The sequence below is a fragment of the Borostomias antarcticus genome, assembly GCF_949987555.1.
Source record: "Borostomias antarcticus genome assembly, chromosome: 12".
Classification (NCBI taxonomy): Eukaryota; Metazoa; Chordata; class Actinopteri; order Stomiiformes; family Stomiidae; genus Borostomias; species Borostomias antarcticus.
This window is the reverse complement of record NC_140245.1, coordinates 8,564,962-8,577,270: the sequence shown is the minus strand read 5'-3', so window position 1 is coordinate 8,577,270 and position 12,309 is coordinate 8,564,962. Positions and strand designations below refer to the sequence as shown.

Sequence of the window (12,309 nt, the reverse complement as noted above, 5' to 3'; positions counted from 1 at the left end):
CTTACCAGGTTCTCTATGGATCGCTGGTACTGGTCGATCTCCCTCAGCGTCTCGTTGTCTCTCTTCACCTCGTTTACATACTGGGCCAAGTCCTGACCAACACAGTACACCATGACACACCTCTGCATCACACTATTGGGAAGCCATGACACTATACTGAATACTGGAGTTACTCAACATGATGCTGTGGTATTCTGGAAATGAATAAGCTTTTGTAATGTAGGGTTCCCTGCTAGATAAACAGACATTTTGGAGCATAAAGAAGTGTATGGGGTACCACCCTAATACTCTATACTCGATGCTAAGAAGTGTAGGTCTACAGTACCACCCTTATACTCCCTATCCTACCACGATAATACTCTATACTCCATGCTAAGCCTCGTCTCGTCTCTCGACTTCCCTAATCGGAATTAAGAGGAAGAAACGGCAGATTTCCTGTTTCTTCCCAAAGTAATTCGGTTCAGCTACTGAGCCCCGTCTGTCAAATCTGAGCTTCAACCACGCTCAGTCATCTCCTCAAATGAAAGCTTCAGCCACCTGACTGCAGGAAGAGAGGCAGTAGTGCAGCGGATAACTGAAAAAATCATTCACATGGTGATGCAAGCATGACATTTGGCACAAATACTCTCTAAGGGCCACTCTTTTGGAAAAAGGCATTAGCCACTCAAAAATTCAAGATGGCGACCATTTTTCAAGATGGCCGCCATTACCTTCGAGTGTTGCTTATGTCAGTCGTTGAAATGGTGATGCAAGCATACATTTTGGCGAAAATACTCTCTAAGGGCCACTCTTTTGGAAAAAGGCAATGGCCAGTAAAAATTCAAGATGGCGACCATTTTTTAAAGTGGCTGCCATTCCTGTCGTATGTTCTTGTCACTGTGTTCAAATGGTGATGCAAGCATAAAATGTGCCACAAATACTCTCTAAGGGCCACTCTTTTGGAAACAGTGGATGGCCAGTAAAAATTCAAGAGGGGGACCCTTTCCAAGATGGCCGTCATTTTTGTCGAATGTTCATTTTGTCTGTGTAAATTTCAAATAAGTCAATGTTTGTCAGAATCCAGATCTTTGTGGTCAAAGAATATATTAGGGATGTTACTTTAATAGTGGATTCTGTTGGGGAATGAGTTCAAGGGAAGGATTTTAAAAAAGACTCAGCATCAAGGGTTGTATTGGGGGCGTCATGTCCAGGGAGGTGTACTTCTACATCAAGCTGCCTCACTGTACAGCATCAGGAGATTCATGGACCGCAGGCTTCTCAAAGGCTACTTGCTTACTTTTCACATTTGCAACTGTACAGTGCTGTGCAGATGAAACCTAATCTGAAACATTTGCACCTTCCACAGAACTCTGATTTACAGCCACACTTGGCCAGTTGTTGACAACTTAGTGCAACTGGTGTATTCGCTGTCCAGAAGACCCACCATTGTTCACCAAGCTTTTTCCATCACCAGTCAGCAGGACTCTCTGCGTCTGGTTGGCGCTGGGTTGCCTGACCCCATATGCAGCCTGTCTGATATGCAGCATGTTTAGTGTGTTGAAGCAGATCTGCTCTTGTTGGAGGAATGGCTTCATACGGCCTCTGCTTTCGGGCAAACATGTCAAGTCTAGCCTCATCCACACTAACAGCTGTGCTCGATCTATCGTACATCAGGACCACAAACATCTCCAGGATCTCCAGGTCACCATCAGTCAGTACAGGAGGGTATTGACTTAGTTTGCTGAAGATGGGAGAGGCCTCAGGGCAAATGTCCTAGGTTTGCCAGGCAGTCTTTTTGTCTTTGTTGTGAAAGGCTGATACAGTATCACAACCTGTGAAGGCGTGAAAGAACAGTATGCCTTTGGTCTTAACAGGTCCAATAACACGGTACAGGTCATGAACACCAATCCACCTTAGGTTCACACCATGCCCAAATGCAACCCATAGCTGCTGGAGACCAAGTTCCTGAAGCGATGGGAAGATGCTTAGTGTTATGACAAGAATATCAATGTCATTGGCTTTGATCATCATGGTTTTGCTACCCTCCTCTGTGGCATGTTTGGCATGTACAAAGATCCGGCTATCAGCTTCCTCATGGAAACATTTATCCAGACTATCCAGACAGGTTTCATAGGCACTCAAGACATCGGTTCCCTTGGTTACAACAACTATGTTGGTCACAGTCATGTGAGCGATCTTGTCAGCCAGAAAGCGGAAGAGGTCTGTTTTGTTGTCATTATGTCTGAGGAAATTGCACCAATTTAATGGGACTTTATTCTTGTTGCCTTTTTCCAGAAGAGTGGCCCTTAGAGAGCATTTGTGCCAAATTGTATACTTGCATCACCATTTGAACGATTGACATAATGAACATTCGACAGAAATGGCGTCCATCTTGAAAAATGGTCAGCATCTTGAATCTTTGAGTGGCTAACGCCCTTTTCCAAAAGAGTGGCCCTTAGAGAGTATCTGTGCCAAATTTCATGCTTGCATCACCATTTGAACGATTCTCTTGAAATATGCAATAATCTGCTGCGCTACAGGAAGTGGTACTCAATTATTGATCCACACTTATTAGGTGATTAGTGTACAGTCCTGACTGCACTGACTGCTGGGAGAGGGACAGAGCGGTTGTGTCGCTTCCAGGGTCTCTTGAATGAGAGGGGTGAGAGCTACAAATGGTATTGCCCATTCAACGAGCACAAAATCACAGTGTTTACCATAACACTTACTTTCATGGCGTCGAGGGCCGTTCTCAGGTTGCTCTTGTGCGCGGTATCATCGGTGTGTTTGACTAGCTCCTATTGGGACAGGAAGGAAAGGACAGGAGCTAAGCTGCCGTTGGACCTTTAAACAGGCTTGCCTCAGGATCACGAGACAACAGAGTGAATTTACATGACTAAACCTACCCTGACCAATCGTGTTTACACGAGTGAAGTGTTTTGCTTCAGCATTTTTTCCACCCAAGAATGTGACCAATCAAGGGCCAACAAGCCTCGTATTTGAACCAATGTGAGAACAATGAGATAAAATAGAACTAAAAATCTGTTTATGATTAGAAACAAGAGCAGCTGAAATGTGCTCGGTTACTCTGTAACCCCTCCCTAATATCCTTTTCTCTCCCTCCCTCCCTCCCTCCCTCCATCATCTTTTCCTGCCCACCAGGGCTGTAACCTCTCACTCACATCAACCAGAGGCAGTTACACACTGACTGAAATATAGATACATACAGAATTGCCTGGAGTGAATGTATGCGTGCTCGGACACAGAGGAAGCACACAGAGGAAAAGACGTGGAGCACGTCGCCCCCGTGTGGTCGTTTCCATTATTGCACGTCCATAAACGTTTGTGAAAAGTGGAGCGGTCGCTAACGAATGAGATGAATCGACGTCGTTCATCGAAAAGAAGCAGCCTTAAAAGGAAAGATATTGTCCAGGGGCTTGAGACATGTCACATGACAGAGTGTGTGCGTTTGCATGTGAGTGTATGATGTACTGCACCTGTAGCAGGAGGTGGTACTTCAGAACTCTCTGCATTGGGACGACCAGGAGATCCCTCAGCGTGAACTTGCCATTGTTTGCTCTTTTGGAGCATTCCTTTGACAAAATCACAACAGTTACTCCTCCAGTCAGTGGATGCGTAGCTGTAGTACATATATTGGCCACAGGGGGTCGCCAGAAATCACAAATTCACTATCAGGTAAAAGCCATGTACTGTGACTTTATCTGTCTTACCTCAAGTTTCAGTCGTACGTCCTCTTTCTCCTTACAGATCAGGTCCAACGCTGCAATGGCTGTCTCAACGCTACTGCAGTATATCCCATAGATGAGCAACCTACGCAAGAAGCAACATACAAGCAAACGCTGCACTGAGAAAACGGAGGGAACGATATATGTGAGCCGTATTTCAGATTAACAGTGAATGGTTCTGTATACCTGTCCTTGTAAGAGAGAAAGATCTGGTGAAGATTTAAGGCATTCTTATTGACGATGGAGTCCAGCATATCCACCATTAGGCTCTTGTGGAGTTTCACCAGGTCCTGCATTACGGAAAGGAGAGGAGCGGTTGCTCTATATTTATATAAACTTCATACTGACTTCTGTAGTTACAGAGGCAGGTCTAGGGATGCACGTAGCATACAGGAAGTGAGAGGTCTGTGGTACTTACTGGAATGTTGACAAAAACCTTGTCGATTTCATCAGCGGAGAAGAATTTTGTGAGTGGATTCAGGAAGTACTGTGGAAACCAGTCAAAAGTCTTTTTGAAAAGATTCACTTCATGTCAGATTTAGCGTCTATGAAGTCTATGAAGGTTATAAAGCTGCTGTGCAGTCCAATAACCGGAGTATCGAAGAGGCTGCTTACCTTCTCAATGGACTCCAGGGTCTCTGTGTATTTCTCCTCCGTCTGCTTGATCTCAGACAGGCAGCAGCTCCGCACATCAAGCTCAGCTTGTCTCTGTCGTGGCGACAGGAACATCCAAATGTCATTACAAAGAACTATAAGGTTGCCTTAGTAATTCAGGGTTAATGTAATGGAGGTATATGTGTGTGTATGTGTGTGTGTGTGTGTGTGTGTGTGTGTGTGTGTGTGTGTGTGTGTGTGTGTGTGTGTGTGTGTGTGTGTGTGTGTGTACCGGTGGAGGCTGCAGCTCGGTCCTCATCAGATCCTCGTAGATCTCTCCTCCTACATCCTCGTCCTCCATGCCGTATACAGACGCATACAGGTCCTCCTCATCCTCTGGGACCGTCTCACTGTGGTGGCACACACACACACACACACGTGCGCACAAGAACACACACATGCACACACACACACATGCACAAATGCACACACAAACACACACGCACAAACGCACACACACACACACGCACAAACACACACGCACGCACGCACACACACGCACACACGGTGAGCATAAACCCTACAGTAGCACAACAACACTTCAAAATAATGTTCAAAACCTACCTGGCAAAAAACAACAACATCTGATTGTGATTGTGATCATCACATCCTGGGGCCTGATTTATCATTGTGGATACACCCTTTTTCATTTACACCTGATTTTTGTACTTGCTTTTCTCCGCAAACAATGTGATGTATCATGACAAAACTCGATGGGAAATATTGTGTATATATCTCACAATATTTCCCATTGAGTTTTGTCATGATACATCACATTATTTATGTATCCACAATGATAAATGAGGCCCCTGGTTGTGTCTGGAGCAGCCGCTGTGGGTCCCAGGGCTGACGACAGCCCCGGTCCTGCAGCGTCAGGTGGGTGGGATGCAGCCAAGCACAGCAGCGCAGAATGACTCATGCGTTTCCCCTGACAGTTAACCGAGAGACGGAGCGCGGCCTTCGCCCAAAAAAACACACACCAGCCTCAGCCCAAGAGAGGGGAAACACACACTGCCGGGGTGTGTGTGAGGCAATATTGACGATCGCGCCCGTACTAAAGGAAAGATCGTCAGCCCCTATTGACTTAAGAGGTTGTTTTTTTTGGAGCTGGCGTTGGGGTTTACTGTAAGTTCCTCGCTCCGTTGCAGAATAGTAGTCCCCGGGCCCGGTCATGAACCTCTGACCGTGCGGTGACCGGCGGTCAGACGCTCTAGCCGCTAGGTTACACTGCCAGCCAAACTGTACTGTACTCACTCGAGCAGGTCTTCCAGGTGGCTGTACACGTCCTCGTCAAGCAAGGCCTCCTCGGTGGGGAACGGCCTGTGGAAAGAGCCGGAACAAGTATGTGACGTACGTTACTTGCTTTGCGACTGGATGACATTGTGATGTTTTTTTGTTTTTTTTCTATTTGTCTCTTTTTTTTTCAAAAGGACAATGGTTATTTGTGTATTCGGTGGAGCGGTCTTCCGACGACACGTTAGACTTACCGGAATCCGCTCTGCTGGGCGATTGCTGAGTAGGACAGCTTGGACAGTGTGTCCATCACCTGGGGGAGCCAAATGAAATGACTAATGTATGGTGGCCAGGTTTAATGTAGGAGCGCCATGGAATGTGGCGAAAGGAGTGTACGATCATGTTGAGCGCTTGGCTTTTGCCGTTAATTCAGCTTTCCTGATGGCAACAGGAATGATGCTGAAAATGTTTTTGAGAAGGCTACGGTATATTCTGGTTCACGAAACAGCTACTGCGTGTATATCAAGCCTGCAATCTGTGAAAGAGGTTGAGGTGTGTGTGTGTGTGTGTGTGTGTGTGTGTGTGTGTGTGTGTGTGTGTGTGTGTGTGTGTGTGTGTGTGTGTGTGATATGCTGCAGCCCCTCACTGAGCCTCACTAGAGGAAGTGGTCATGTTCTTATCCCAGGTTATACTCACAGCTCAGGAAGTGTGTGTGTGTGTGTGTGTGTGTGTGTGTGTGTGTGTGTGTGTGTGTGTGTGTGTGTGTGTGTGTGTGTGTGTGTGTGTGTGTGTGGGTGTGTGTGTGTGCGTGCGTGCGTGTGTGGTGTGTGTGTGAGAGAGTGTGGTGTAGAGGTGCTATAACATCTACAACCTTGAGTTGAAACTTTACTGTCCTAACTCTTTGTTATCTTTGAGGGTTCAAATGTATCCAACCATCCACCACTTCATTAAACAAGATACCTACAGTAGCTATACTAATCTATATCAGCATGTCATACAAGCTTAATTGTTTACAACATCAGTGTGGCACTGTCTTCGATAGTGTCAACATATAGTGTTGAATATATACAAAATGTGCAGCTCTTAAATGTTAATCTGAGAAGCAGCAATTCTACCAGAATGATTTATTCATAGAATAACCTCATCTAACATGTCTTTCACGTTCAAAAACTAAACCAATTGCCTGAGGCGTCTGTTCGCATAAATTTAAATTGGGACGAATATTGATTCTAGTTAACAGAGTTGGAATCTAGGTTAATTACACTAGGGTATTCCTGTATCAAAGGACAAACAGAAACACACTACCACAACTAGAAATGTATCAGATTAGTTCAGATGAGAACAACCTGTCCTGAAGTAACCTAGAACAAATCGCAGTCAACCTACACACCCTTAGCTATTTTCAAACCAGAACGTGGGTGCCCATCTCTGCCTGGTAGGCATGAACATATGACTGGGCTTGTCAACATCTGTTGGCATCAACATGGGTCTCTAATAAATCAGAGAGACAAAATCTGTATGTGTATGTGTGTGTCTCTGTTTGAGAGAGCGTGATCTAAAAGCTCTACCTGACAGTTATCAATGTCTGGGCAGCATTAGCCTTGGGCAAGCCATGGGCAACAGGCTGGCTGATGGTGATGACATGACAACTCATCCCAGAAGTTCTGTAAATTAGGACCTCTTCCCTCTTCTGAGGTCGGTTCCTTCTCCGGTTCCTCTACATGTAAACCCAACTCTTTGAGAGTTATAATAACATTCAGAGCATTCTTTCACAACAAAGTTTGTGAAGTGAAGTGTGTACTGTTTTTTTTGTGTGTGTGTGAGAGATGTCATTTCCTGTGTGGCTTGGCCTCTACCAGGTGTACCCGTCTCTTTAAATAACCCCGTTTACAACATCCTCTTTAGGTGCTTTGATAAGAATCTTTAGAACTTTCGTAGTTCTGTTTCAGAACCGTCGGGCGATGATCGGGACCGCCAGCGGCGATGCTGCCTGCGGATATCGGATCTGTTGGATCGGAGCGCAGTCTGTCTAACCCGGCGAGATCGGGAAACGCCATGCAGCTCTGAGGGAAGTTCTGTTAAAGAAGTGTTCCAGCACTCCAGCTAATACGCACATTCTACGTTATTAAATCTCCTCGTTATAAATGAACAGAGCGGTTGCCGTCGATTTCTTCATGTGGCTTTCACCTTTTATTAGGTAGGTAGGTAGTAATCTAAGTAGGTAGGTACTGTAGGTACGTAGGTAGGTACTTTTATCGATCCCTGCGGGGAAGTTGCGCGGTAGTGTGAGCCGTCTTCCGGGCTTTCGCTCTGAGTCAGAACACACTCGATTGGTTTCACAGGAAGCACCTGGTCTGGTCCGAGGCGAGATGAGCAGCGAGCCACAGGCGAGGTGTGAGCAGCCAGCGAAAAGGTCAAACCATCAAAACACACGTGGTCAGAGATAGGATCGATAGAGGCCGTCCATGTCAGCTTCTCTGTTCACCTGAGCACTGTCACCATGGAAACTGGAAGGGAATATATACGACATGGCAGAGCAGCCACGCATTTAGTCCACAACTACTGGATTCACATGAAAGATGGTTTATTGGTGAATAGAGTATCTGCAAGTTTGCTACTGTAGGCTTTTTATGGATTGAATGGCTTTGAAATCCAACATTTTGACATGAATCAAGAGGCTGAAAGGGACGGAGAAAAGTCTTGAACTGGCGAGTTTCTTCCAGCATGCTAGATCTATCCTGGGCCAGGGACCGGTCAGTCCGTTCGGTCAGCAGTGTGACCACTGGGGAGAGGCCTGCTCTGCTACTAGCACTGAGTTTGTAACATATATGAGCAACTCAGGGGAGAAATTTAGGTTAGAACTCCCTCATTTGACCTGCAGAGTGCTAATGTTCCGTCTGAGGGCAGCCGGGATAGACTGTCTGGGATTGCGTAACGTGTTCTTCCTAACGAGCCCCAGGACCATAGCTGGGTCCTTCCTCCATTTCCTCGTTGAGTTTAATCAGTGGAGCGCGAGACTCTTCATTTCAGGGTCACCTCCTGTCCATTCCAGCCTCGGCCTCGCCCCTACTCATCCACACCCTCGGCTTCAGCCCTACTCATCCACAGCCTCAGCCGTAGCAGGAAATGATGTCATCTAATCGAACTGGAGATAGATAATGTTCTCTGGTTCATGACAACAGTGCCTGAGCCACCCCCAGCCCCCCCGCCACTTGTCATTGTCACTTTACTTCTCCCTTTTACACTGGCTAGGCTTTTTACTGATATTTATAGGTTTTTAGAGCCGTTATTTATTGATAGTTCTAGCACATATTTTGTACCCATTGGTTCTTTATTTTATTCTGTACTGTACCTCTTTCTGCTGCTAACTTTCCCCTCATGGGGATCAATAAAGTTGTATCTTATCTTATATATGTCCTATCTAGACAAATATAAATGAAAGACTTTTCAACATCAGCGATTATTAAACTGTACTTTTGAACATGATTATCTGGGATTATCTGTGCAGGTTCATTTGAATTACTTGTGTTCAGATTAACACTGTGATCTGAATGAAGAGTGTAGATATACTGTAAATCCTTTGTGGGTACCGTTGTATGCAGGAGAACAGTACAAAGTGCATTTGTGGTCAGAATGAAGTAGCACACCAGGAGAAGGAGCCACAAGATGCATCCCTTTGCAATGTTCTTTGTGTTGAGGTTAAAGAGGAGAGTACGTTCACACACGGCATCATTAGATGTGCTTGAAACTAGAACGCACAGTTAGGTCTGCCTTTGGTAAATGGTTGAACCACTGTAAAGAAGGTACAGTTACAGTACTGGTCTGTTGCCATGACGGCAGGGGATAAATTAATATTATCTGACTCCACATATAAACGTAAAGTATATCCTTCTAGTCTTAGGCATAAGTACATACCCGTTATAGGCTGCGCTTGATCAGGGCTTTGGCCTGTGTGAAAAACACGTTCTTAACTCGGCTGCTCAACTAAAGAGCGAAATCCAGAGATGGCTTGAAGCAGAGAGCACTGGGACCGATGAGATGCCGTTGAGCGAGCACGCTGTAGGCGTCAACTCACAGCAGCACGCTCCAACAGCCGGCTTCTTCAGGTTAACAGTAGCCAGGAGGCGAGGGCTTCGACGACCCCCCCCCCCTCCCCCAACCCACCTGCTTCCTCTGGGGGCTCAGCAGTGAACAGGAAGAGGGGGATTCGACCACGTCACACTGCAGGGGCTTAAAATTAAAATGATTGTGAGTTCAAATTCTGCAACCTGCACAAATCTCATAGTAAAAAAAATCACGTTTTTGTCCGTTTGGCCTAAGACAAATTCCGAATGGGAGAAAACAAGAAAACAGGTGAGCAATATTTTCCCTTTTTATATTTCTGTTGTTGTCAATTAATACTAAACTGGACTGCAAAATTCCATCCTCCATTATCACCAAACAAGCTTTGTTTCATGAAACCTCCATCAATCGAAAAGAAGAAATGGAATTTTACTGTACTGTGGGCCCTGGAGAACACGGGGCCAATCATATTCCACACCAGAGGGAGGAAAGCTCTTCCTACATTCAGAGTGATATCTGACCGGGCGTGGAGACGGAATAGGGGCTGTTAGAATGAGCTATTGATTAGAGTTGACCTTGAGAGGGCTGCCTGCCAGCCAGCCAGACAGGCCCCCACAGAGCAGAGCCCCAGACAGAGCTCTCCTCCTCCAGGTGGGGGAGACCCCGACCCCGACCAGAGCTGTGGCCTATACGGCGTCGATTTGAAAGACATCATGAGGACCATGATATTCTCCATGGTCGTAACCAAGGATAGCCTATGACATGGAAGCTCTGTGGGAGATTTGCCAATGAACTGCTAACTTGCTAGCGATACCTCTAACATTGCCTAAAATGCAGGAAATAAAAGATGAGATGAGAATCCCCAAAATCATGTATGGCTCATCTAAACACTGTTAGATTGTTCTCCATTAATGTTTCTCTGATTATTACAAACATAGACAGACAGAGACAGACAGACAGACAGACAGACAGACAGACAGACAGACAGACAGACAGACAGATAGATAGATAGATAGATAGATAGATAGATAGATAGATAGATAGATAGATAGATAGATAGATAGATAGATAGTGACAGAGGATTCTGACACAATAGAATAGAGTAGAGTAGAGTAGAGTAGAGTAGAGTAGAGTAGAGTAGAGTAGAGTGGAGTAGAGTAGAGTAGAATAGAATATAATAGAATAGAATAGAATACATTACATTAGTTTGATTGGTTTGTAAGAACTTGCTTAATTACTTTGTGATTACACAACAGATTGTGCAGTTATCAGCCTACCTTGCCAAAGTCACGGACATCGAAGAGGTCGAAGGCCTCGAATAAGTCACTCTTCTTCATCCCAAACACCTCGCAACATGAGACCAGGAACGTCCTGATATTCTTCAAGCACAGGAACTAGGAAAGACAACATTTACGTTTCAATGATCTAAAAAATTGATGTTAAAATAATTTGAAAAGCTTTTGATTTGGTTATTGAAACACATGGTAGCCTATAATCATTTAAGATGGAGGCATGAACAATCTGGCTCACAGCTAAAACAAAGTAGGCTATCTATATTTTGCTACAATGCCTAGGGTTACAAAGGGTTAATGGTATATGGAGTGGAACAATTAACTTTCTCAGCAGGGGTGAGTTATTTAATGTGGCAGTGAAAACTGCAGCTTATTAATTACATGTAGCCTATATTAGGAAAGAAAAAATTTAAATAGCCTAGCCTACTGTTCTGAGGCATAGCTCCCATAAAAGGTTATCTGTGACATGTGCTCACATCACGTCAGTGGAATTGTATCGGTCTTTAAAGGTGCCTGCACACTGCCTCAACCAACGCCAACCAGCACCAACGTTGGATTGGTGTGCCATGTTTGTTGGTGACTGTTGGCTTTGGTTGGACGGATTTTTTAAAAACTGAACATTCTAACAAAAACTGCCAAATTTAGAATGTTGGTTGTTGGGAGTTGGTTGCCGTAGGTTGGGGGAGTGTGCAGCGCCATCCTGACGTCAAATTTACAAAATGAACCAGGGACAAATACAGTGTACAGTTTGTTACTAAACAAATGAAAATGTCATGTCAAAGTAGAAAGACACAGGCTACTCATGAGCACAGTGGAACTCAGAATGTGGCTAGCTAGTATTTATCATTACCGGTGCCATGCCGTGGCCCTCATTTACTATATATTTGAAGATGTGAAGAAAGGCTTGTCTTTATCACAACAGCTCATCACAGAGACGCCTACTAGCTCCCCACTCTCTCAGTGGGCCTATCTGTCTGAGGAGGAAGTGGACACACACACGCACACACACACACACACACACACACACACACACACGCACACACACACACTCACACACACGCACACACGCACACACACACGCACACACACGCACACACACACACACACAGGGATATACAAATGTTGCATTTGAGTTGAAAGGAAGGGATTTTCAATATTTCACATTTACATGTCTGCTCCTACAGCTAGACCTAGATTAAAATGCAGGGGTAAAAAAAATTCTATTCAAGGCCAATTAATCACAGTGCACTGCACTCCAGGGGCCTCTAATCCATTACCTTCTTGCCTAAACTGCCACTCAGTTCTCAGGGTTAGAAGTGCACAATGAAACAGCCATTTAAAAT

General features: G+C 45.1%; 1 protein-coding gene across 1 annotated transcript in view; it reads right to left on the bottom strand.

The window, feature by feature from the left end:
• Positions 1-12,309, bottom strand: part of LOC311316244 (guanine nucleotide exchange factor VAV3-like) — a 35,917-nt gene that overhangs the window by 22,435 nt on the left and 1,173 nt on the right. Inside the window, exons 2-12 of the mRNA XM_084447070.1 lie at positions 10,952-11,068; positions 5,867-5,925; positions 5,634-5,699; positions 4,612-4,729; positions 4,341-4,433; positions 4,144-4,212; positions 3,912-4,015; positions 3,711-3,810; positions 3,477-3,572; positions 2,709-2,777; positions 6-92 (exon numbers count right to left, since the gene is read on the bottom strand). Coding sequence (XP_084303196.1) covers positions 6-92; positions 2,709-2,777; positions 3,477-3,572; positions 3,711-3,810; positions 3,912-4,015; positions 4,144-4,212; positions 4,341-4,433; positions 4,612-4,729; positions 5,634-5,699; positions 5,867-5,925; positions 10,952-11,068 — 978 coding nt within the window. The remainder of the gene's footprint in view (positions 1-5; positions 93-2,708; positions 2,778-3,476; positions 3,573-3,710; positions 3,811-3,911; positions 4,016-4,143; positions 4,213-4,340; positions 4,434-4,611; positions 4,730-5,633; positions 5,700-5,866; positions 5,926-10,951; positions 11,069-12,309) is intronic.